Genomic DNA, 23,727 nt, shown 5'->3' with positions numbered 1-23,727 from the left:
AACTGTTTTGATGTATATTAGTTACAGCTCTGTTGTGCTGGTATAGAAAAAGACAGTTAAAAGAAAATCAGAATTAAAATGTGTGTTGTGATGCAATATTTGTTGTTAGAAGTGTCTAACTGCATTTATAATGTACATGGCTAATTATATATATATATATAGATATATAAATATAGTCTATAATATTATATAATATTGCTAAAATATTATATGATATGTTTTAGAATATAATTTTATTTGATGTACATTAATTGAAGCTGCACTTAACATGGTGTAATTACACTATTATTATTATTATTCATGATACTAATTCTGAGTACTTTGTTCTGCTTATTGTTACTGGTCCATTACTTAACCTTGTGTTTTGTGTAGCCTGAAGTTTTTCACTCACATTGTCTTCTTTTTTGCAATGGATTTCAGAAAGAACCAAGCTACATAAAATGGTTAATCAGTGTACACTTGGCATAACTGTGAGTGAACAGTGTGAAGGAGGAAGCAACTATGCTAACTGAGGAGAAGGGCCTCTCGCCAGAAGAGGTGCTGAAACCCATACAGACGAATCAAGACCCCATGGTCTATGGCTCAACAGCGGCGCAATAATGAGGCAAACCTTATCCCAGGGAAGAATCTTTGCACTCAGTGCAGGATGAAGTTGATGATGATGCCAGTTCAAATTGAACAACACTCGTCCATCAGCAGTACTGAGGGTGTCCCTTGTGGAAAATCGTTACTGGTAGTGAGGAAGAGGTTTGCAGAGAGAAACTGAAAGATAACATCTCAGCCTTGAATGAAAGTCTTTGAAAGAGATTTGTCCAATGATGACTTGGTTTTCTCTGTAGTTCCAAGAATAAGGGAGTTATGGCTTGTAATGTTGAACTTGACCCCTCAGCACCCGAAAAAGGTCAAAACTGTAATGACCCATAACTTGGAAGCCATTTGACCCACTGACCACTGATTTGGAATTGTATCATGCCTCTATGGTACCTACAACTGTGCCATATTTTATCAAGATTGGAAGAAGTAAAAAAAAAAAAACTGATTTTGAGTGATCTGATGTGAAAATCCATTATTGATGATTAGCGAACTCTGAACCCAATGACAAACTATCATCATCTATGATTGCTAAGGAATTCAAAAAAATAATAAAAACAAGCAACATGTCTACTGGCACCAAATTTGCACCCTGACTATTTTCAGTATTCTGGTGCAATCAATTCAATCGATAATAGACAGAAACTATTTGCATAAGCATTAAGAGCTTTTTTTGCCATTGCGTAAAGACAGCAACTGTATTGTTTACACACATTGATTTTTGGCTAATGGTTGACCAAGGGGCTGAAATATATGAACTGTTTTTAAGAGTTGTTAATAAAATGAATGTGGTACGCTAACATAATAGAAAAACATGTTTCACAAAGACGGGGCACGTGGTGATTTGAACTTTTCACACCTTCTTATCATTCTTGGTAGACATAGTTTATAACTATGCAACTGTCTATTTTAACAGTCCACCAAACCTGTCTAATTATGATATCTACAGTACAAAGAAGGGTGTTTTGAATGGAGTGGAATTATTAAATCTTTATGCACTTCCCATTTCAAATTTTAAACTGTAATATATTGCAAAAAATATTTCATATATTTCATTAAATATACCATGCTTTTTCATGCACATACAATTTGTCATAGAAGAGGTTTGCATAAAAAAAGGCATTTACTACACATATACACTAGCACAAAACAAATAGTTTTCATTAATAACTAATTGAATGCTTATCTATCTACAGTATGTATACAGTGCCTATAGAAAGTCTACATACCCTTGAACTTTTTTTTTTACATTTTGTTGTTTCAGTGCCTGAGTTTCATGCATTTAAATGAGGATTTTTTTTTCCACTTATCCACACACCATACTCCACACTGTTAAGGGGAAAAAAGTAAGAGAACACAATTATATATTAAAAATACAAAACTGAAATATCATAATTGGACAAGTCTCCACCTCCCTGAGTTAATACTTGGTGGAAGCATCTTTGGCAGCAATTACAGCTGTGAGTCTGTTGGGATAGGTCTCTACCAACTTTGCACACCTAGATTTGACAATATTTGACCATTCTTCTTTACAGATTGCTGTCCATTAATGCTCTGTCAAGTTCCCTGGGGAGCGTTAATGGACAGCAATCTTCAAGACATGCCACAAATTTTCTATTGGATTTAGGTTGGTGCTCTGACTTGGCTACTCAAGGACATTTACCTTTTTGTTCCTTAGCCGCTCCAGTGTAGCTTTGGCTGTGTGGTTAGGTCGTTGTCGTGCTGAAAGGTGAACTTCCGTTCTAGTTTCAGCTTTCTTGCAGAGGACAGCAGCTTTTCCTCAAGGACTTCTCTGAACTTTGCTCCATTCGTTTTCCCATCTATCCTGACAAGTACCCCAATCCCTGCCGATGAGAAACATCCCCATAACATGATGCTTCCACAACCATGCTTCACAGTAGGGATGTTGTTTGGGCCAAACATAATGCTTTGCATTTAGACCAAAAAGTTCAATTTCAGTTTCATCAGATCACAAAACTTTTGCCACATGGCTACAGAATCTCCTGATTGTTTTTTTTTGCATACTTCAAACCTGATTCAAGGTGGGCTTTCTTGAGTAATAGGTTCCTAGTGGTGCCATACACCTTCCACTTATTAATAATCACCTTGACCGTGCTCCAAGGGATATTCAAGGCCTTTGATATTTTTTAATACCCATCCCCTGACCTGTACCTTTCAACAACTTTGTCCCAGAGTTCTTTTGAAAGCGCCTGGGTGCTCATGGTTGAGTCTTTGCTTTGAAATGCACTACCCAGCAGACGGAACTGCTGAATTTATCCTGAAATCATGTGAATCACTACAATTTAACACAGGTTGAAGCCACTTAAGTTGGTGTGTGATTTTGAAAGGTGATTGGTTACACCTGAGCTAATTTAGGATTGCTATTACAAAGGGGGTGGACACTTATCCAGCCAAGCTATTTCAGCTATTTTTTATTTTTTATTCATTTTCTACACATTTCTATAATATTTTTTTCACTTGGAAGTTGTGAGATAAGTTATATATAAAAAGATTTTAATGAATTTTAATTCCAGGCTATAAGGCAACAAAAGGTGAAACATTTTGAAAGGGGGTGTAGACTTTCTATAGGCATGTATATATATATATATATATATATATATATATATATATATATATATATATATATATATATATATATATATATATATGTATAGGCATGTCCACACTAATGGAGACAATATGGAGTCTGCTAGTTTTAATTATTAAAGTGTATTTATTTCTCAAGATACACAGTTCTAAGAGAAAGAAAAAGGGGGAAGTATTCCTTATCTATTCTTTTAATTTTCCTACTTCCTCGAGGGTTGAGAACCAGAGGGGTGTAAGAGTATGTAATATGGGAAAGCTCTTGATGAGATCTACCCAGTACCAACAGGACCTAACTGAAATCACAAACTGCACTGAATAAAGTAACACAACTGCAGAATTTAGTTACAGGAGAGCTCAAGTGCACATTGCACAATAAAAGTGACATCTAAATATTATTTAGATATGGAACAGTCTTTATGTGGAGAGAGGTCAGGTTTAGAGTCCAAATCAGCCAAGACAGATCCACCAATCATATCAGAAGAGAGAGATCAGCCAGCACTACAGGGCCTACAAAAAGGAGCTGAAAGTGAGCAATTACAAACTTATGAGATGACTGCTTTGCCTTTAGTCCAGACTACATGTAATGAAGGTATAATATATAGGTGTCTCTGGATGGTAGGAAAATCTAAGTTTGCAAGGACCTTTTTCATAAGACCCTTGACATCTCTGAAACGTTTTCCAGGTGTGCTCAGGAGTTGGTAAGAGTGATGCAAAAGGTAAACATTCTCCATGGAACAAAATTCCTGAAGACAAAAAGAACACATCAATTAATTTCCCAAAATGGAATCACACTACAGCTGAAAAAATACTAGCAGACAGTACCTTGAAACAACTTTAAATTGTTAAAATGATGCATGAGCTTTACAAAGAAGATGTGAAAAGGCATGGAAGATCACACCAGAAAAGGAACATGCACACAGAGAAGTGTTCAACACTGAATTCAGCCTGTCATTTCATATGCCCGAAAAGGATGCCTGCATATTTTGTGAATGGTACCCAAACCTCTCAGACAGTGAAAGATCTAATCACAAAGGTTAATCTGTTGTCCGTCAGCTAAGAAAAACTCAAGCCATACAACAAAGAAAGAGATCAAGAAAATGCACAACAAATCCATCATTAAAGGTTGTCACTTTTGAGCTGGCGCAGGTTTTGACCAATCCCTGGAGTAATGTAAGCAGTTTGTAATATTCACACAAGCTTAGCACTTATAACCAGTTTACAAAGTAGAAAGTAAGGATGTTCACTGTTTTATGTGGCATGAAGCAGAAGGGGGCGCGGATGTTCTGAAATTAGCACCCCTGCTTTTCACAACCCGCAAGCATTGCATTCAGATGTGAAGCATGTTGTTCTTTATTCTGACACTTGTGATGGCCAAAACTGAAATTTTGCTTTTAGTACAATGTGCTTACATGCAACAAAACAACTACCATTTTCTGTGATTGACCACAAATTCATGTAATCTGGTAATAGCCAAATGGAATGTGATAATGTCCATGCAGCTGTGGAGACAGCTAGGAAGAGAGTTCCTATTTACACTCCAGATAGGTACTATACTAGAGCTGAAAGAAGTTAGAAAGAAGTTCCATGTGCACAAGCTGTGTCACAAGGATGTCTTAGACTTTAAATCATTAGCATAAGAATAAAGAAGAAAAAACGATGAAGGTGGACTGGCTGTCAGATGGTAGAAAATCAAATGGCTTCGGTACGAGAAAGAACATCCAGACACATTTCTGTATCAAATATAGTCCGGATGACCAGGCTTTCCCAAAAGGTACACATTTTGAAGCAAACAAGGGGCTGCCATTACAGAAACAAAAAAGTTGTGTGTAGTTTGTATGAGAATGCTCCCGGAATCTCCAAGCTGGAAAAAAAAAAAAAAATTGCTTTCACTTTGCTTTTCAGAAAATGTACCACAAACCTACCATGAATTCTACAGGTCTTTAAATATTGCTGAAGGTGCAGATAAGTAAATTATTTTGAAACAGGAAAGGCACTGACCACCTAAGCAGTGTTTTCTTTCTTTTTTTATCAGCTGTACAGCAAATGGATATGGTAGGCTTTAAAAACGATTGGAATATGTAATCAAAATGAAATTAAAATGAAATGCATAAACAATGTGTTACATTATACAGTTGCAATAAGTTATCCATTACCTATGTTAAAAGTACAAAGAAAATGTAAAAAAAAACAATTAATCAAAATCTTATTTTTTGTTGTTCTGTTAAAACTGGAAAATGTCACTTACACTTCTCTGGTTCTCAACCCACTTATTACTCTTTGCACACAGCCACACTCTTCACTCTCAGTTTTATCAGTGCATGTGTGTGTGTGGGGGCTGACATCTCAGTTCAGCGCTTTAGTATTTGCAAGCATGTCTGTGAATGAGTCCAAGGCAGATCTCTATGACATGTCCACTTTGTCCATTGCTGAGCTGGAGAAAGAGTCTGCTCACCCCAAACCCTCTGTGTTTGAGAGGTACATCCAGACTTGTACGGCAGAGGTGATAGGGTCTGCTCTGTTCATCTTTGTGGGTTGTTCGTCGGTGATTGAGAATGTGGAGGGCACAGGAAGGCTGCAGCCTGCACTGGCACACGGCTTGGCTTTGGCGATTGTTATTGTAGTCTTAGGTGAAATCAGGTAGGACATTTTGTTGTAAGCACTTTATGATTGCAGTAATGAATTGTAATTCATTTTTAATTAACATGGGATTTCTGCTGGATCCCTATGGATTTACTCAATTGATTGTGTATTCCATATTTAATTCTATTCAATCTTAACTCAAGAATTAATATATAATGAACTTATTAGGTAAGGACCTATTTTGAATTTGTGACCATCTCATATGCAAGTATAAAATTGAAGAAAACGCTATAATGTAAAAGGTGTAAAGTTCATATTTCAATCAAAAATAGTACACTGGCTCTTTCCTTCATAGCATAATATAATCAAATTATGATCTGATATAATAAAATACTGATCTTTGAATTAGAGTTAAAAATATTAATGGCAATTGCCTACATCTAGTCTCAACAAGAACAGTGCTATTGAGTGTATCTTGCTTTAGAAATGTAAGTGCTTGTAAAGTTTTGTGATGGAGTTTTGCAATGGAAGGTGCAGATGCTGTTCTGATACACTAAGACCGTTAGTGCTTCAGAATCTGTAATTCCTTACAATGAATGCAATAATGCTTATTAAACTTGTATACTCTTTATTTAACCAAGTAAAAAAAACAAAAAACAAAAAAGCATATACAAAAACACAGATCTATTCTGAAGAATAGATCGAATATCCTGTTGGAGAGCCTTGGTTATTTAGGCTCCTTGTGAACCAATGTCATGACAACCTAATAATGAATGTCAGCCTCTTTTCAGTCTGGGACATATGTTACAGGCAATAGCTGTCTACTTTATTTCTTTGAACAATGCCTGTCATTGCCAGATTACTGGAGGGGGGGGGCACCCCCCCACACACACTTTTTATACAGCACCCCCCACACACATTTTATACAGCATAAATGTGTGCAAGGGGCAAAGCTGTAGTAACAATTTAACTGCCGTGTTATTAGCTTTTAAACCGTGTTTTTGTGTGATACTAATCAAGATGTAAACCATATCGTATGGTAAATAAAAAATGGCTAAAGTCTTTAGATTTGTATTTTATAAATCGTTCCCTGAAATAGAAATGTAACCATTACCGTGTGGGTATTTGCCTCTTAAAGGCCAGAAACCTGAATAAGATACATCAAAGCTGCTCGACAAGTCACGGTCACAGACCTCACAGTCACAGTCGCAGTCACAGACCTGTCATTTTTCCTTCAAGCCTGCTGCAATCATGGATGCAGCGACCTTGAAGGTTAATGGTTACATTTCTATTTCAGGGAACCAGGGTTATGATAACAGACGCAGTGGGAGCAGGGAGAGTTGTTGGAAGGCATATAACAGTTGCCTCAGCCACTTGTGTGCCAAGCGTCCCCACCTCCTTATATGGAGAACCAGAAGGGACAGTGGGTTGATTCCTGGAATATATCTCTGCTCTTCCGAACTTCTCCCAAATAAGGGTCACCACCTCTCTGTACTGGTTCGGTTATTTTAGCACCAGGTTGGTACAGTACGGTACCAGATTGGAACTGGGATGGTACGGTACTGGTTTGGTGACTTTAGCACCTGGTCGTTTGGTACCTGGGGGGAGAGCACAAAGTCATTCTACTTATGTTGCTTGATCCTTGGGAAGGAACAACTCAAGCCTCTGGCTTCAAACAGGGCACAAGGCCGCAGTGGAACGTAACAAACAATAGGCTGTAATGCACAAATCCGCATAAATTGTAAAACTAATACAGCGATTATTTTTCATATCACATATAAATTGTGTAAAACACAATAAATGCAAAATATGTAGCAGAAAAAGTAACAAGTAATTATCTGAAATATCTCTCCTGTCAGGTCAGTTCAAGGAAAAATGAGTGAGGTCTGGTTACTCCACTGTTTTTATGTCCTCGGGGGTGGGCCGTGACTGCGTCACACGCTCGTCAAACAGCTTTTGTATAATTCTGGTTTCAGGTATTTAAGAGGTAAATACCCATACGGTTAATGGTTACATTTCATACTTGAAAGAGAACTGTGGGTTGCAAAATGTCCCAAGGTGGGTCTCTGAACAGGGTACAGTTAACACACACATATATAGATGTACATCAATTAATTATATATAATACTGTGCAAAGCAAAGACTTATTGAAGACATAAGGTGTGCAGCTGATTGAAAAGATTTGCTCTCCAAATTGAACAACTGAATGCATGCTTTACTGTGCTGTGACTGATACAGTAAGTATGTTGTTTCATGTGGTTGAACTTTGAATTCTAATTTAAGGCAGTAATATTAAGTTAGGTCTGCATCATTCAGTTTTCCAAAAGCAGTAAACCAGTTTGTGCAACCACAGAGACACATTGCAAGCCTGTTTGTTATTAGTGCTTAATTTCTTAAATGTTTTGTATGTTCTCAAGCCGGACCCCCTTGTCAAGGTGATATAATGATTGTTTCAAAATACAGCAGTTTATAGTAGCTATTTCATTAAGCCCCTTTCACACTGGCATGCTCTACCTGGGTCGGAACCTACCCAGGTCAGGACCCAGTGTCATGGGGGTCGGGTACGCAATTTCTCAGTGCTTTTGATAAAGCAGGGCTGGCCTGAGTGACAGGCATTTTGTCTCCCTCAACCCAGGTCAAAGCGTGTCAGCCCACATCCTGAGGTGGGTCTCTGGGAGCCGGGTCAACCCAGGTATGGCCCAGGACATGGTTTCACACTATGCAGGATTGTGACGCGGGTAGCCAGAACCCGGGTCTGGACCCAGGTAGGAGTGTCAGTGTGAAAGGGACTTTAATGAGTTTTTTGTAGGAATTAATGCCACCACTGTTGACTAATCAATACAATACCTTGGTTCGTCCAAATCCCACCTATGCAACCTAGCAATGCATGTCTCTTTTCTGGCTGGGTTCATAGATGTCCTACTTTATTTTAACATGCCAGTATTTACACCAACGGCGAAGGAATTAACACTAAACTGGTCCCAATTTTTAGTGGCGGTCACTTCAACCCTGCAGTAACACTGTCTGTGTACCTGGTCGGAGGGCTGAACTTCGTCCTGCTTGCTCCTTACATCGTGGCTCAGCTGTGTGGAGGGATGCTGGGAGCAGTTCTGTCCAAGGTACAGTACAGTAGATGGCAAAAGTACACATTCGGCTCTTGCTGGCTATCTTCAGTTAAAGCTGCTGACACGATTAATATGAAAAATCTCAACCATACCAAATAGAACTCTCAAACAGCAATCCTAAAATCAACTGCTGTGACAAAGGTTTTGACTAGAAGTCTTTCTCAATGCCTTCTCATTGTTTTAGTTTAGAGTTTTAGAATTACTACATATACCAGGTAAAAAGGTAAGGTATTGTAAGGTAAAAAAATTATAATTAAAAAATCATGAACATGAAATATTTTTTTTGTAGATTTTTTTGGTTTACTTCAATGACATTTTTCTTTGTACCCTCACGTGACATACAGTCTAGCAATGCAAGGGCTCCTCCAATATTTCTGCTATTGTGTTTTAATGTTTTATATACAGAAGTTAATCACATCTTTAAGATCTTCGGAAAGTGTGAGCGACAAGCTGAGATGATTATCTTGCACTTCTTACCTCAATATTGATTTTAAAGGGGTTTTCATTTCACCCTTTCCAAACCTTTATATTTTTGCAAATTTACCTCCCCGATAAGGTGAGATAGAATCGACAGGAACATAAGCTCCGCTGTTGAACAATGACTCCCTGCAAATAGCATACACAATAATATGTACTGCCACTTTATCTGAATCGCAAACCCATTGCTTTATATGGGGAAAAAATGGCATCCTCATATGAGGTCGTCATGCATTTGCGTCTTCCATATGTCCCCAAATAAAGATTAGAAGATTATTTTTTGCATCCATCCCCATACATGAAAGGGTTCATTTCTAACATTATAAAAAGTATTAGTATATTAAATAAGCAATATAATATCCAAAGTGTGACTTATACATGTCTGACCTGCTGTATGCTGGTAAATACAAGTATGACCTCTGTGGAATTTTGTAAGAAAAGTCATTGATCTGTTTAGTAAGAAAATCTTGTTGCAGATTATGGTTATTAATGACTGTGATTGTAGCAATAAACTGGGGCTAGTCTATGAAAATAATCAACACATATGTTATCAATATAGATTGTGAGACTATGAGCAAGGGATCACTTATAGTAATTTTGCTGTAATAACCAATAGACATAGTTATATTAAAATGATGCTAGGACAAAAAGCTGTTCTCATTAATTATTATTATTATTATTATTATTATTATTATTATTATTATTATTATTATTATTATTATTATTGTTATTAATTCTGGGATTTCTGTCAGATTTTTGTTCCTAAAGGAATTGCTATTATGCATTTGGTACGAAATTTTGTAACTGCACTATTCAACTTTTAGTCCATTTTAGATGTGTTTCTCTGTTACAGTAGAAGGATCTGTATTTTTCTGCACATTTCTAAATGCGTTTACCCCTGGTTTTAACCAGGCAATCTCCACAGAGGAAACGTATATGAATGCGTCGGGTGGGGCGTTCACGGCTGTGCAGAGCAGTGGGCAGATCGGCAGAGCGGTTGCTGCAGAGATTGTGATGACTGTCTTCTTGACTCTGGTCGTCTGCATGGGAGCAGTGAATGAGAAGAGCAAGAGTCACATGGCTCCCCTGTGCATCGGTCTCACTGTTGCAGCCGATATATTTGTAGGGTATGGACCTGGATTTTATTTTATTTTTTTTATATTTTAGATTTCTATCACTTAGAGATTTCTCTTAACTTTTGAGACTTGAAATTTAAAATATATGTATTTTTTACATTTGCTTTTTTTTGTAGCATATTCAGTTTCACAGCCACAATTTGCAATAATCCTGGGCTAATTAATGTTACTTAAGGTAATTATGCCTATTAAGTTTTTGTATGGATAGGGGGAAAGTAATAGCAGTTCTTCCTTAAAAGTAGTTCTCTTTTTCCTTTGACTGCCTTGTGCTGTGTAGGGACTTGAACGGATAGTGGCATGCGCTGGTAAGCTGACTGGCACTAAAGACTATGACTGCTTGAATGAAGCAAGCCAGACATTGATATACAGTATGCTTGTTTCTTAGAGGAGCTGTATCTGGAGCCTGTATGAACCCTGCTCGGGCCTTTGGACCAGCAGTGGTAGCTAACTACTGGTCTTACCACTGGATTTACTGGGTCGGTCCACTGGCTGGTGCTCTGATAACTGCCTTCTTTGTAAGGTAAACCCTACAGTCTTTATTTTTGATAAAATACTGCCCCTTCCAGTTTTAAAGCGGTATATAAGTTCATCATTTTTGTCTTCCATTTTCAGGCTACTGCTTGGTGACAGAAAAATCCGGATTCTTCTAAAATAAAGCGACGTGAATACTTAAAGAAAAATGTGTTGATGCCCAGCAAGCTACACCAGTCTAAATGCCCCAACTATAATGATTCTACTTTCTAGCACGTTTTTGGGGGTCTCTTGAATGTAGACTACTTATGGGTTATGAAAGCTCCTGGTCACCATGGAAACACATTGATTACTATGACTTATATCCACCATATGTGCAGTTACAAATTTAAGTTTGACATAGAGACAAAATGTAAGTGTGACATACAGTCAGATGAACAGAAACACAGCCTCCATATACCCCCAGATTGTACTACAATAATGTGTTCTGAAGAAGTTCCTTAGCAAGTTTCATTGCAGTGGAGAAAGTGGAAAAATGACACACAGAGAGAGACACAGGCACTGTAGACCCAAATATTATGATACTTAATATAACTTGTTCTGAAGTAGTCGGTAGCAGGTTTATTGACAACTGAACAAGTGATTCTCTAAGCAAAACTTAGGGTGAGCCTCCACTATATCAATATATAAACAAATGAAAGCATGAGATGTTGAAGGTCTGTGTCACAATATCATCTTATCAAGAAAGAAACTTTGCCAGTTTTATGTGATACTTTACTGTAATGTATGTACTTGCCTTTGCTTAAACATTTTCCCCTGTGCTTTACTACCCTGTCACATGATGTTATCATACAGTACTTTAAAACTGATGATGAGTCATGACACAATCATTATATTAACTGAACAAGTAATTAGAATAATCAAGCAATCTAAGAAATTCAGCAAATGATTTAGGATAAACACGAACAAATGACATGGGTGTTAAACTTAGGTGAAAAAGAATCAATTACAATTTTATAATGTCTTATTAATATCTGGATTTACTCCAAACAGTTGTCCTGCTTGTGTATTCACTTTAATGTATTTGTTTACCGATTTAAGAGTATTATTCCCTTGATGAAAAGACAAATTATAGACAATCATTGAATGCATTCTTTTCCATGTAATTTATATTTACACTGAAGAAATTAAAACCATTACGCATATTCATTAAATTGAATTCTTAAACCAGACATAATAACCTCAATTCTTCCTACACTAACTAATATTTAAACTTGCTGCCTCATCTAGCTACCATGCTTGATATAGTTCACGAAAACGTCTCAGTTCACAGATTTGCAATGTTTTAAAATCCAAAATTCCAGGTCAGACTATTTTTTTTAAGCTTCATTAAAAAAAATTTAAAAAATGAAAAAGAGTAATTCATCCAACAGCATTATAAAACATAAATTATAAATCCAAAGGTAAATCAATGATTTTATGACTGTGAGTAAAACCAGGGTCTCTTTCAAAGTCTTTTTACTAATGTCTGCTTATAAAGATTGTTAATGTAACATTTTGTAACTTAATTAAGACAAATAATAAATGTTATAATTCCAATGTGGTGCTGTTTTAAATTACATTTATGATATATGCATGGCCTAGAATATGAAACGACTTGGTGTATAATATAAAGTACAGGTGAAGTACTTATAGGTGAACTGAGAAAATGTTAATCTTTTTCTTTTTTAACTTATAAAATAGCCTTTAAGAGCCACAAGTTAGACATAAACACAATAAAGTGGATAATATTGTTGCTGCAGGCTAGTGCCTGTTAAAGAGATAGTGATGTGGTGGGTATCAGTTATCATGCAATCGTGTGCCATTAAAATACTGCTTTTGATTTGTCCATTCTTCCATACTTCATCAAAAAGCCAGGCTTATTCAGTTTATAAAAGATTATAAAAGACAAGCGTGCAGGAAACATATTTTAAGGTAAGGCCCTTAAAAATATTAATATTAAAATATATATAATATATATATATATATATATTTTAAAACCAGATGGGCACCTTCAGGTTGCTATTCTATTTTTCTTGGTGTAGCAAGAAGCCAGTTCCGCCTAACCTTTCACGTCAATTTTTCTGTAACCAAATTATGCTGACTTCTGTTGGCTGGGTAGACACAGTCTCCATATATGTATATTTATATAATTAAACCTTGTAATTATTAAACCATTTAGACGGTATATACATTACACACATGGGTGTATTTGCATGTGTTTCTTTCTCCAGTGACAATATAATATTGCTCCAGCAAAGAGGACCATCTCCACACATACACATTAATGTGGCAATCTTGCTCTTTGGGTGCACTATAAATGTGAGAGTTTAGCTCTGGGGACAAGATATGATGAGTTGCTGGCAAGGACAGATTTAACCCCATCCCTGCCAACCTTACATTCCCATTACATTCATACCACACCGTGCCATAATTAGAATTCAGCCCTAGAGTCAGTTGCCCTAATGGCATTCAGCTAACAGAAACAAGGAATTCAAGGCAAGCATATCAACATTAGATCTCAATCAAAAGACCCAGACATCTTGGAAGAAATTTCCAAACAATCTCTGGCTTAGAAAGAGTATTGATTTGTGTCCAAATCTTTAGATTTCAACCATATATGAATCAGAAGTAAATCCCTTAAATGTGTGGGTGCTAAAGATGCACACTTTATTAAAATACACATATTAAAGATGAACATGGAACTACAGTTTATTAACTACTTCTGACCAATAAGAAAGAAAAAACCTAAATGTGCTGTATAGTTCATAAATTATGATGCTATTATTTTAAAGCTGAGATACTCACCACTTTTTTGATCCAGCTTTGATTCAGCTGAGATGTGGTGTCCAAAATACGAAAGGTGACAACCAATGCTAGCGGATAAGAATAAAAAGTGAACAAAAAAAAATTGTGAACATAATAACCTTCCCCTAACTGTTTAACCCTTGAGCATTTTAACAAGTTATTTTGTATTATCAGTCAAGTTTATCACATATTTTACGATTGCTACAAGATTGTTTTTTTCCTACAAGACAAAGTTCATGATATCAATGATTGCCTGACTATATAACTGTTGCATAAAAGTTTTCGTTTCTGGTCAGCCTCCGCCTTTCCAGTCTCGACAGTCCTCTTTTTTTCTGCAACATGCCTGATGAGAAGCTAGAACTCAGCGAAATGACCACCACGTTTATTGAAGAGAATCAAAAGGTTGCCCGGACCCCTAGCCAGTATGAAAAGTTCATCCAGCCCTGTGTGGCAGAGCTGATCGCCAGCATTATCTTTGTGTTCATTGGAAGTGTGTCAGTGATTGAGAATGTGGAGTCCGCTGGCAGACTGCAGCCTGCCCTGGTCCATGGTCTTACTGTGGCAGTCTTGATTGCTGTGTTTGCAGAAATCAGGTAAGCATGGCTTGCAAAAGATTTCAGAAGGAATTGCCCTGATGCACTATATTTGTCTGCCTTGTGTTGGCTATACATTTCTCAAGCCATAAATCAATGTTGTAATTCTTCATTTGTTTTTTGTTAAATAGTCATCTATTTATTTTTAACAGGAAACATTTCATTCTATTTCAATCACATTATCGCAGCAAATACAAAGATTGTGCACAGATACAGTACAGGTGCATGTTGGTGTGCAGTGTATATAGGGCTTGCAAATTAAAAGCTTGATATCCTGTGATCTGCATTGATGGAATAAGGGTGTGATGTGTGATTTGTCACTGTATGACAAACTTAAAATATACGCCAAAACTTTCATAATGATTAGGGAAGGAATGAAAAAAACAGCACAACAGATATATGCAATTCTTAAGCATTTTGAAGCACATCAAAATAGAATAGGTTCATGCACTGTAATCAATATTATTATACATTGATAGCAATTTTTTAAAGCAAGCTATAATAATCTTACTTGCATTTGATGCTGAAAATCTTTTTTCTTTAGTGGTGCACAATTCAATCCTGTGCTAACTGTCGCTATTTACCTGGTTGGAGGAATCGACCTCATGATGGCAATTGCATACGTCATAGTTCAGATGATTGGGGGATTGATAGGAGCAGCTTTGGCAAAGGTAATACAATTGCATACAGCCGATTAGATATTGATTATTTTGGAAGAATACAGTACTCTTGATAATATGAACCCCAGTAGTCAGAACTCACCTCAAGAGCAGGGCTTCCCAACCCTGGTCCTGGGGACCACATGTATCTTCAGGTTTTCAACTGAGCTCTCAATTACTTAACTAAACCCTTACTTACACTAATACTTTGCTTAATAGGACCTTAGTACTTGTTTTCAGCTCTTAAGCAGTTGCAGATTTCAAGTTAACTATAACATTGTATAAGTAACTTAAACTCTGCAGTTTTTTAGGAGCTGAGAACAATTAAAAAGGTCTAATTACACAAATTATTAGTTCAACTAATGGTCTAGTTAAGTAATTGAAAGCTCAGTTGGAAAGAAAATCAAAAGACGCAGGGTGTCCCCAGGACCGAACCATCAGTCAAATGTGTAAACATTTACAGCAGTCTCTGTGTGTGTTTTTTTTTTTAAATGGCTATTACTGATTTTGGATTGTTTTGAAGACAAGGCATTTTTAGTGTGGTAAAGAATTTAACCAGAACTAATCACTAATCTGAACGTGGTTGGGCTCCAAGCAGTTTGGTTTAAAGAGATTGTATTGTACTAGTAGGCATACAAAGAAAGCTAGGAAGGAATTTTGCAGTATTTCAGTAAAATCTTTACATGCAGGTCAGGAGAAGACTAGAGCAAAACTGGTTCAATTAACCACTGCAATATGCATGCCTGTAGATAATAGTAATAATAGGCCTATATCATTTTTCATATTAATAACTAATAATAATAATAATATATAGTAAATAATAACTTCCATTGATATAGCTCCCATTGCAAAGCATTCAAGTTTTTAATTTGTTATCCCTCCTGAAGAATAACAATAAGAAAAAAGTAGCATTCTTCTCATTTATAGTGCCACTCATTCCTGCTATATTGCTCCATACATGGTCACAAGTTTTCTTTGTTTTTGAAAGATGATGACCTCCAGTGCCAACTTTGCAAACGCAACAGGTGCAGCCTTCACCGTAGTTAAATCCAATGACCAGATTGCAGGGGCTGTCTTTGGAGAGATAGCTATGACCTGCTTTATCATTATTGTGGTCTGCATGGTGGCCGTGAATGGCAAGAGCAAGACTCCACTGGCGCCATTTTGTATTGGCTGCACTGTCATCGTCAATGTTCTGGCAGGGTAAGTTTACAGCTTTGAGTTTAGCTGTTCGACAAAGGCATTTATTAATGTTTAGAATCATAGGTTTGCAATTACTGCTGACTGTCGTTTACCCCCAAAAACGACTACTTCTTTAATGTACATGTAATTAGTAGTTTTAACTTGTTTTTCTATGCCCTCTTCATTTAGGAGCATCATATCTAAAGAGCTGCTTTTGCTCTTGCTGATGTACATATCCAGAACATTACGTTTTGTATTGACATCTGTTGGTATTTTAGGGGTGATGTTTCTGGCACCTGTCTGAACCCTGCTAGAGCATTTGGACCCGCAGTCCTGGCTAACTATTGGTCTTACCACTGGATCTACTGGATCGGACCATTAGGGGGTGCCCTGCTAGCTGCAGGACTGATGAGGTAAGTGATGAAATCCTAGTAAATTGAAAAGTTGAATTGAGATGACTTTACATTGCATGTGCGATTCGATTCGAATTTGATTATTTCATACAGACAAATATTTTGGATGATTGCTTTCAGAGGAATAATACATGGGTAATATAGGTGGTATATGGTAATGCAGGGATTGCTTATTCATAGTTCACACTGGTTTACATATGTTTATTTCTGTTTGCCAAGGAGAAGCAATTGTTAACTACATACTTAAGAAATAGAGAAGTATGTACTTAGAGATAAAGATGTCTTTGTTTTATGGTGAGGTTGCACGTACATTGTAAAAAAAGGTCATGGTCAATACAACTGGCATGTTAAACCAGTATTTCAGACTCTTATGGACTACAAACTATTCTATATTTATCTAAGTATTTTATGAGTTGTTCAAAGCTCAGTGCCTCCCTAATACTGATACCACTTGTGGTTCATTTATGAATTTCTAATACTTGAAACCTGTCTACAATTTTAATATTTAACACATTCCAGCTTCACAGTTTCAAGCAATATTAGTTATGTTTCCTGATAGATTCAAGACGATAATAAAACATGAAAAGCTAAGACTTATAGCTTATTAAGAAAGAACGAATAGGATATTAAAATAACTCGACACTGACAGCCAGATCATTCTCTATTCTTGGCAACTGCAGTAGACGATCAATGCCAGTGCTGATACTGTAGGCCCCGGCTGTCTTTTAAACTAATTATTTACCATGTTATTTGTTAACTCAGTGACTTTTTATTGCAGGTTGATAATTCATCGCTAGGTTTTCATCTTAGTAAATGAGGAAGTGTTGAGTACCTATCTACTGGGACAATGCAATGGGAATGTTCAATTCTCATATGTATAAGTGCAACAGTAATAATTGTATCCATTCTTATTCTGTATGTGGCAAAACATTGTCACAGAAGCTGATGTCCATTTAATTGTTTTTCTTTCTTTTTTTAAAGATTGCTTTTGGGTGATGAGAACATACGTCTTTTCATGAAGTGAAAAAACATCTGGTTTATTTGAACACAACACAAAGTTCAGAAATATTTGTAAGAAATTTTATTCTGAAGACCACTTTGTCAGTTTAATCCTTATGACTCTGTGTTGAAAGATTGAAATGTATGGCTAAATTCAAACAAACTTTTTGGAAAAATCTGTTGTGCTTGAGTCACATTGCTTTCTCGGTGTAGAAAGATCCATATTAGAGATGGGAGTCAGAAACTAGAATTAAAATATGTTTGCTAGTACTACAAAAATTGTTTTTTGTTTCCACCTGAATTTCCTTGATGCATCATCTTCTTTCTGTTTATGACCATGGTGGAAGATTAAACAATGTTTTTACTGTATCATATATTTTTTTTATCCAGATTGTATGTGATAATTTTCAATAAATCTTGTAACAAATAAATTATTGTTTTGAGCAGCTTTGTCCCTTTTTGTATATAAAGTCATTAAACCTTTTTTTTTTTGTACTGTCGCAATGCCTATTCTGTCTTTTATAATTAATTTCAAGATTTTAATGCTGTTAACTACGTAATGGTTGAGCATTGTGCATTACATAACATTCTGCATCCTTTTCAACCAATCAGATTGCTTACGGCTGTACGATTATCTAACTAGTGTTGAGTGGAGGGCATTCCAAAGCATTGTGATTGGTTGAGGAATGCATGGCATTCCTATTGAAATAGCAAATTGAGGGAGGGATTTTTTTTAAAACTATAGAACATTATACTTTTTTTTTTTTAACTATAGCACATTATACATTTTAAATGCAGCAGTGATGTTCTTAACACCATGACTTCTTTAACAATAAGATTACATTTCATTACTGTAATGCTAATTCCCATTTTTATACAATACACTACACTAGAACATGCCTCTTATCTTATAATTAACTGATTAAGTCTGGGGGTATGTATCCTAAGCTTTCTTAGTAAAGTGTTTTATTTTAAGATAGTAAAACAATGAATGTGGGTGGACCACATACCTTCTAGTCCTGATTATAATCTATCAGGGTGAAAACATACAGCTATGATCAAGTTTTGCATCACCTGAAATTTTAGGATTGAGATATAATTCTCTGTAAGCATGTGACAGGATGGTCTAGTGGTCAGTTGACAGACACAAGTACTGAGGGTGACATGCTGCCCGCATAGTAATTAAATGTAAAAAGTTTTACAAAGCATAGCTGACCAAGCCAAAATAAAAAAGTAAAACAACAAATCTCGAACACAGGATAATTTTCCACACAAGTACCGTGCTGGTCTTTACCTTCTTCGTTCTCTTTCGTTCTCCATTCAACAAGCCACCCACTATGAGAGGCTGCTGTGCTTTTATATCCATGACCATCTCTGAATAATACATTCAAATCATAATACGCATTTTACCAGCAGGGCTCTGCCCTGCCATATATTAACATGAAGGGCTCTGCCCTGCTACAGAACATAATGCATATCTTTTATTTAACATCACACAATCAAAGAAACTACAAAATGATATCGCAATACTCTACCTGAAGCCATAATAGTAGTACAGTATTTAATGTCACATTTTTCAATTTTTGTCAGCATATGGAAGGCTACAATGTTGTATGTAATTCAATATGTCAATGGAACATTATTCAGGTTTCATTTGACTTCATGAAGCAAAATCAATTAATTCTATAGGGTGATGCAAAACTTTTGACCACAGCTGTACAGCAGGCACAGCCAATATACTTGAGTAGAGTGTTGTCCCCAACAACAATCTCTCTTTTAAAGATGTTCTGTGGTAACCATGGAAACAGAACAAGGTAAGCACTGCTATATCCACACAGCCTAACCTTTCTGCACTACAGCAAATGCAGAAATGTAGAAAAAAAATGACATGGTCCTAATTAAAGAACATGATAAATGTGTTTATTTAGTATATGCTGGAACAATGTCACTGAGATAACAGCTATTTATTTATATAACACAGCCAGGCTTTCAGTTCTTAATGTAAGTTTCAACCATTTCTTCTTTCTTATTTCTCATCATCATGTATATGGCTGCTACAATCGCAATGGCTCCATATGTTGCCAGAACAAACTGGAAAATCAAAAACAGCATTTAGAAAACTGGGTCCCAACACACTTACTTATTTATTTTTAATTACATGAAAGCTCTCATAAGATGGAAAAGAACACTATCATGGGGTTCCTTATTTGTTATAGAGGAAGAAAAATCAAAACACCTGCTGAAAGTTATAATTTTAGCTTGTGTTGTTGGAAATTGTAAATAATCAGTGACATTTTGTATTACATTCTATCATATAATACAGCTGACACCTGTACATAATATATGTGATATATATTATGGTCAACTCTCGGTTGTTGGCAGTATCTCGCATGATGTATTCACACATACATTTGACATTTCAAGTTTAGTTTTCAGGAGATCATGTTGGTTGGTTGGAAGCAAGCCTGAAGAATTTGTGAGCTACAGTAGTGTTTTTACATTTCTGTCACAGTGCAGTGCAGGTGTTGAAATGCTTTCTCCAGCCTGTAAGCGAGGATGGGGCTTCAATTCCAAATAACTGTCTGCAGGAGAAACATAATTGTTACAATAATGCAATAATGAACTTTATCATTTCTAGAAAACTGAGCATGGTACACAATGACACAAACACTGGTATGTGTGCCTGTCTTTTGTACACAATAAACACCTATAATATATATATATATATATATATATATATATATATATATATCTATATATATATATATATATATATTTATTATATATACGACCCAAGTTTTGCATCACCTGAAATTTTAGGATTGAGACATAATTCTCTGTAAGCATGTGACAGGATGGTCTAGTGGTCTAGCCCGCATAGTTATTAAATGTAAAAAGTTTTACAAAGCATAGCTGACCAAGCCAAAATAAAAAAGTAAAACAACAAGTCTCGAACACAGGATAATTTCCCATGCAAGTACCGTGCTGGTCTTTACCTTCTTCGTTCTCTTTCGTTCTCCATTCAACAAGCCACCCACTATGAGAGGCTGCTGTGCTTTTATATCCATGACCATCTCTGAATAATACATTCAAATCATAATACGCATTTTACCAGCAGGGCTCTGCCCTGCCATATATTAACATAAAGGGCTCTGCCCTGCTACAGAACATAATGCATATCGCAATACTCTACCTGAAGCCATAATAGTAGTACAGTATTTCATGTCACATTTTTCAATTTTTGTCAGCATATGGAAGGCTACAAAGTGGTATGTAATTCAATATGTCAACGGAACATTATTCAGGAATCATTTAACTTCATGAAGCGAAATCAATAAATTCTATAGGGTGATGCAAAACTTTTTTTATAGGGTGATGTGGTCGTCATGTACGTCAGTCAGCCGAGTATATATATGACTATAGACGCTATATATATATATATATATATATATATATATATATATATATATATATATATATATATATATATATATATATATATATATATATGTACAGTTAAAAGCATAGATAATCAAGAAAAACCTGATTTCAAGCAGATGTACTCAAACTTTTGACTGGTACTCTATATATATATAGATATATATATATATATATATATATATATATATATATATATATATATATATATATATATATATATACACAGCTCTGGAAAAAATTAAGAGACCACTGCAAAATTATCTGTTTCTCTGGTTTTACTATTTATAGGTATGTGTTTGGGTAAAATGAACATTTTTGTTTTATTCTATAAACTACTGACAACATTTCTCCCAAATTCCAAATAAAAATATTGTCATTAGAGCATTTATTTGCAGAAAATGGCAACTGGTCAAAATAACAAAAAAGATGCAGTGTTGTCAGACCTCGAATAATGCAAAGAAAATAAGTTCAGATTCATTTTTAAACAACACAATACTAATGTTTTAACTTAGGAAGAGTTCAGAAATCAATATTTGGTGGAATAACCCTGATTTTCAAGCACAGCTTTCATGCGTCTTGGCATGCTCTCCACCAGTCTTTCACATTGATGTTGGGTGACTTTATACCACTCCTGGCGCAAAAATTCAAGCAGCTCGGCTTTGTTTGATGGCTTGTGACCATCCATCTTCCTCTTGATCACATTCCAGAGGTATTCAATGGGGTTCACGTCTGAAGATTGGGCTGGCCATGACAGGGTCTTGATCTGTTGGTCCTCCATCCACACCTTGATTGACCTGGCTTTGTGGCATGGAGCACTGTCCTGCTGGAAAAACCAATCCTCAGAGTTGGGGAACATTGTCAGAGCAGAAGGAAGCAAGTTTTCTTTCAGGACAACCTTGTACTTGGCCTGATTCATGCGCCCTTCACAGAGACAAATCTACCCGATTCCAGCCTTGCCGAAGCACCCCCAGATGAGTCCAATTTTCAGCTTTGCCCAACACCTGGTCGTCTAATGTTTAGACGGAGACCTGGAGAGGCCTATAAGCCACAGTGTCTCGCACCCACTGTGAAATGTAATGGAGGATCGGTGATGATCTGGAGGTGCTTCAGCAAGGCTGGAATCTGGCAGCTTTGGCATGAATCAAGCCAAGTACAGGGTTATTCCACCAAATTTTGATTTCTGAACTCTTCCTAAGTTAAAACATTAGTATTGTGTTGTTTAAAAATGAATCTAAACTTATTTTCTTTGCATTATTCGAGGTCTGACAACACTGCATCTTTTTTGTTCTTTTGACCAGTTGTCATTTTCTGCAAATAAATGCTCTAAATGACAATATTTTTATTTGGAATTTGGGAGAAATGTTGTCAGTAGTTTATAGAATAAAACAAAAATGTTCATTTTACCCAAACACATACCTATAAATAGTAAAACCAGAGAAACTGATAATTTTGCAGTGGTCTCTTAATTTTTTTTCCAGAGCTATATATATATATATATATATATATATATATATATATATATATATATATCTAGATATATATATATATACGAATATAATAATATTATATTATTAATAACGGCTTGCCACTTATAATAATAAAGGGCAAAAAAGAAAGGATGTGTCTAACAAAGATCCAGTCCCACTAAAAAAAATGTAATTCTAAACCACAATTTCAGTGAAGTGACTTTTTGAGCCTATCCAAGTGCTATATGACACATTAAGTACAGTGGATTTCAGTATGCCTTTTATTTATGTTCAGATAGAAGCCGGGATTTGTCACCTACAGCACAGGAAGTGACCAAGAAACATTAGTTTAAACTTTCTATAGCAGGGGTCTCCAATCCCGGTCCTGGAGGGCCAGTGTCTCTCCTGGTTTTTGTTCCAACTTTACTCTAAATTTCTTAATTGAACCAATTAAGTGCTTATTAGAAGCTTAAGCTTATTTGAAGCCCAGGTGTTAAACCTGGACAAAGAAAATAAAACCGAATCAATATGGGTCAGAATAACGGACAGAAATTCAAAAGGCATAATAATAGGAGCATGCTATAGACCGCCAGATTCAGACGGTGAGCACAATAATCTGTTATACAATGACATTAGAAATGTGTGTAGCAAAGGAGAAGCCATACTAATGGGGGATTTCAACTTCCCCCAAATAAAATGGGAAAACCCGGTGGGTAGCGTGAAGGATGAAATAGAAATGGTGGAAATGACAAATGACTGCTTCCTAACACAATTTGTGAAGGCACCCACTAGAGGGGAGGCATGCCTTGATTTAGTCTTTTCAAATAACGAAGATAGAATAACTAAAACAGAGGTCAGAGAACCACTGGCAAACTCAGACCACAACATGGTCTCATTTGAAGTGTTTTTTAAATCCCCAAAAGAAATGACTAAAGCTAAGGTTTACAATTTTAGAAAAGCAAACTATGAAGGTATGAAACAGAGACTAACAGAAGTAGATTGGAGTAAAATAGAGAAAACACCCACAGAAGAAGGATGGTTGTTCTTCAAAAATGTAGTACTAGAGGCACAAAACAATTATATCCCTAAAGTAGACAAATCTAAATGTAAAACTAAATTGCCAAAATGGTTTAATAGATC

At 36.0% G+C, this 23,727-nt stretch overlaps 2 protein-coding genes across 2 annotated transcripts; both read left to right on the top strand.

Moving 5' to 3' along the window:
* Positions 1 to 5,476: 5,476 nt before the first annotated feature.
* LOC121300666 (aquaporin-8-like) lies at positions 5,477 to 12,962 on the top strand. The gene is made up of 5 exons (XM_041229324.1): positions 5,477 to 5,835; positions 8,771 to 8,897; positions 10,293 to 10,507; positions 10,902 to 11,036; positions 11,129 to 12,962. The coding sequence occupies exons 1-5, from the start codon at positions 5,570 to 5,572 to the stop codon at positions 11,169 to 11,171; spliced, it is 786 nt and encodes a 261-aa protein (XP_041085258.1). The 5' UTR covers positions 5,477 to 5,569; the 3' UTR covers positions 11,172 to 12,962.
* A 1,211-nt stretch (positions 12,963 to 14,173) lies between these two features.
* Positions 14,174 to 17,705, top strand: LOC121301065 (aquaporin-8-like). The gene is made up of 5 exons (XM_041230178.1): positions 14,174 to 14,427; positions 14,972 to 15,098; positions 16,075 to 16,289; positions 16,547 to 16,681; positions 17,663 to 17,705. The coding sequence occupies exons 1-5, from the start codon at positions 14,174 to 14,176 to the stop codon at positions 17,703 to 17,705; spliced, it is 774 nt and encodes a 257-aa protein (XP_041086112.1).
* The last annotated feature ends 6,022 nt before the right edge of the window (positions 17,706 to 23,727 follow it).

The sequence above is a fragment of the Polyodon spathula genome, chromosome 26, assembly GCF_017654505.1.
Source record: "Polyodon spathula isolate WHYD16114869_AA chromosome 26, ASM1765450v1, whole genome shotgun sequence".
Taxonomy (NCBI): Eukaryota; Metazoa; Chordata; class Actinopteri; order Acipenseriformes; family Polyodontidae; genus Polyodon; species Polyodon spathula.
The sequence above is the reverse complement of the archived record's forward strand: the minus strand, read 5'-3'. Positions and strand labels throughout refer to the sequence as shown.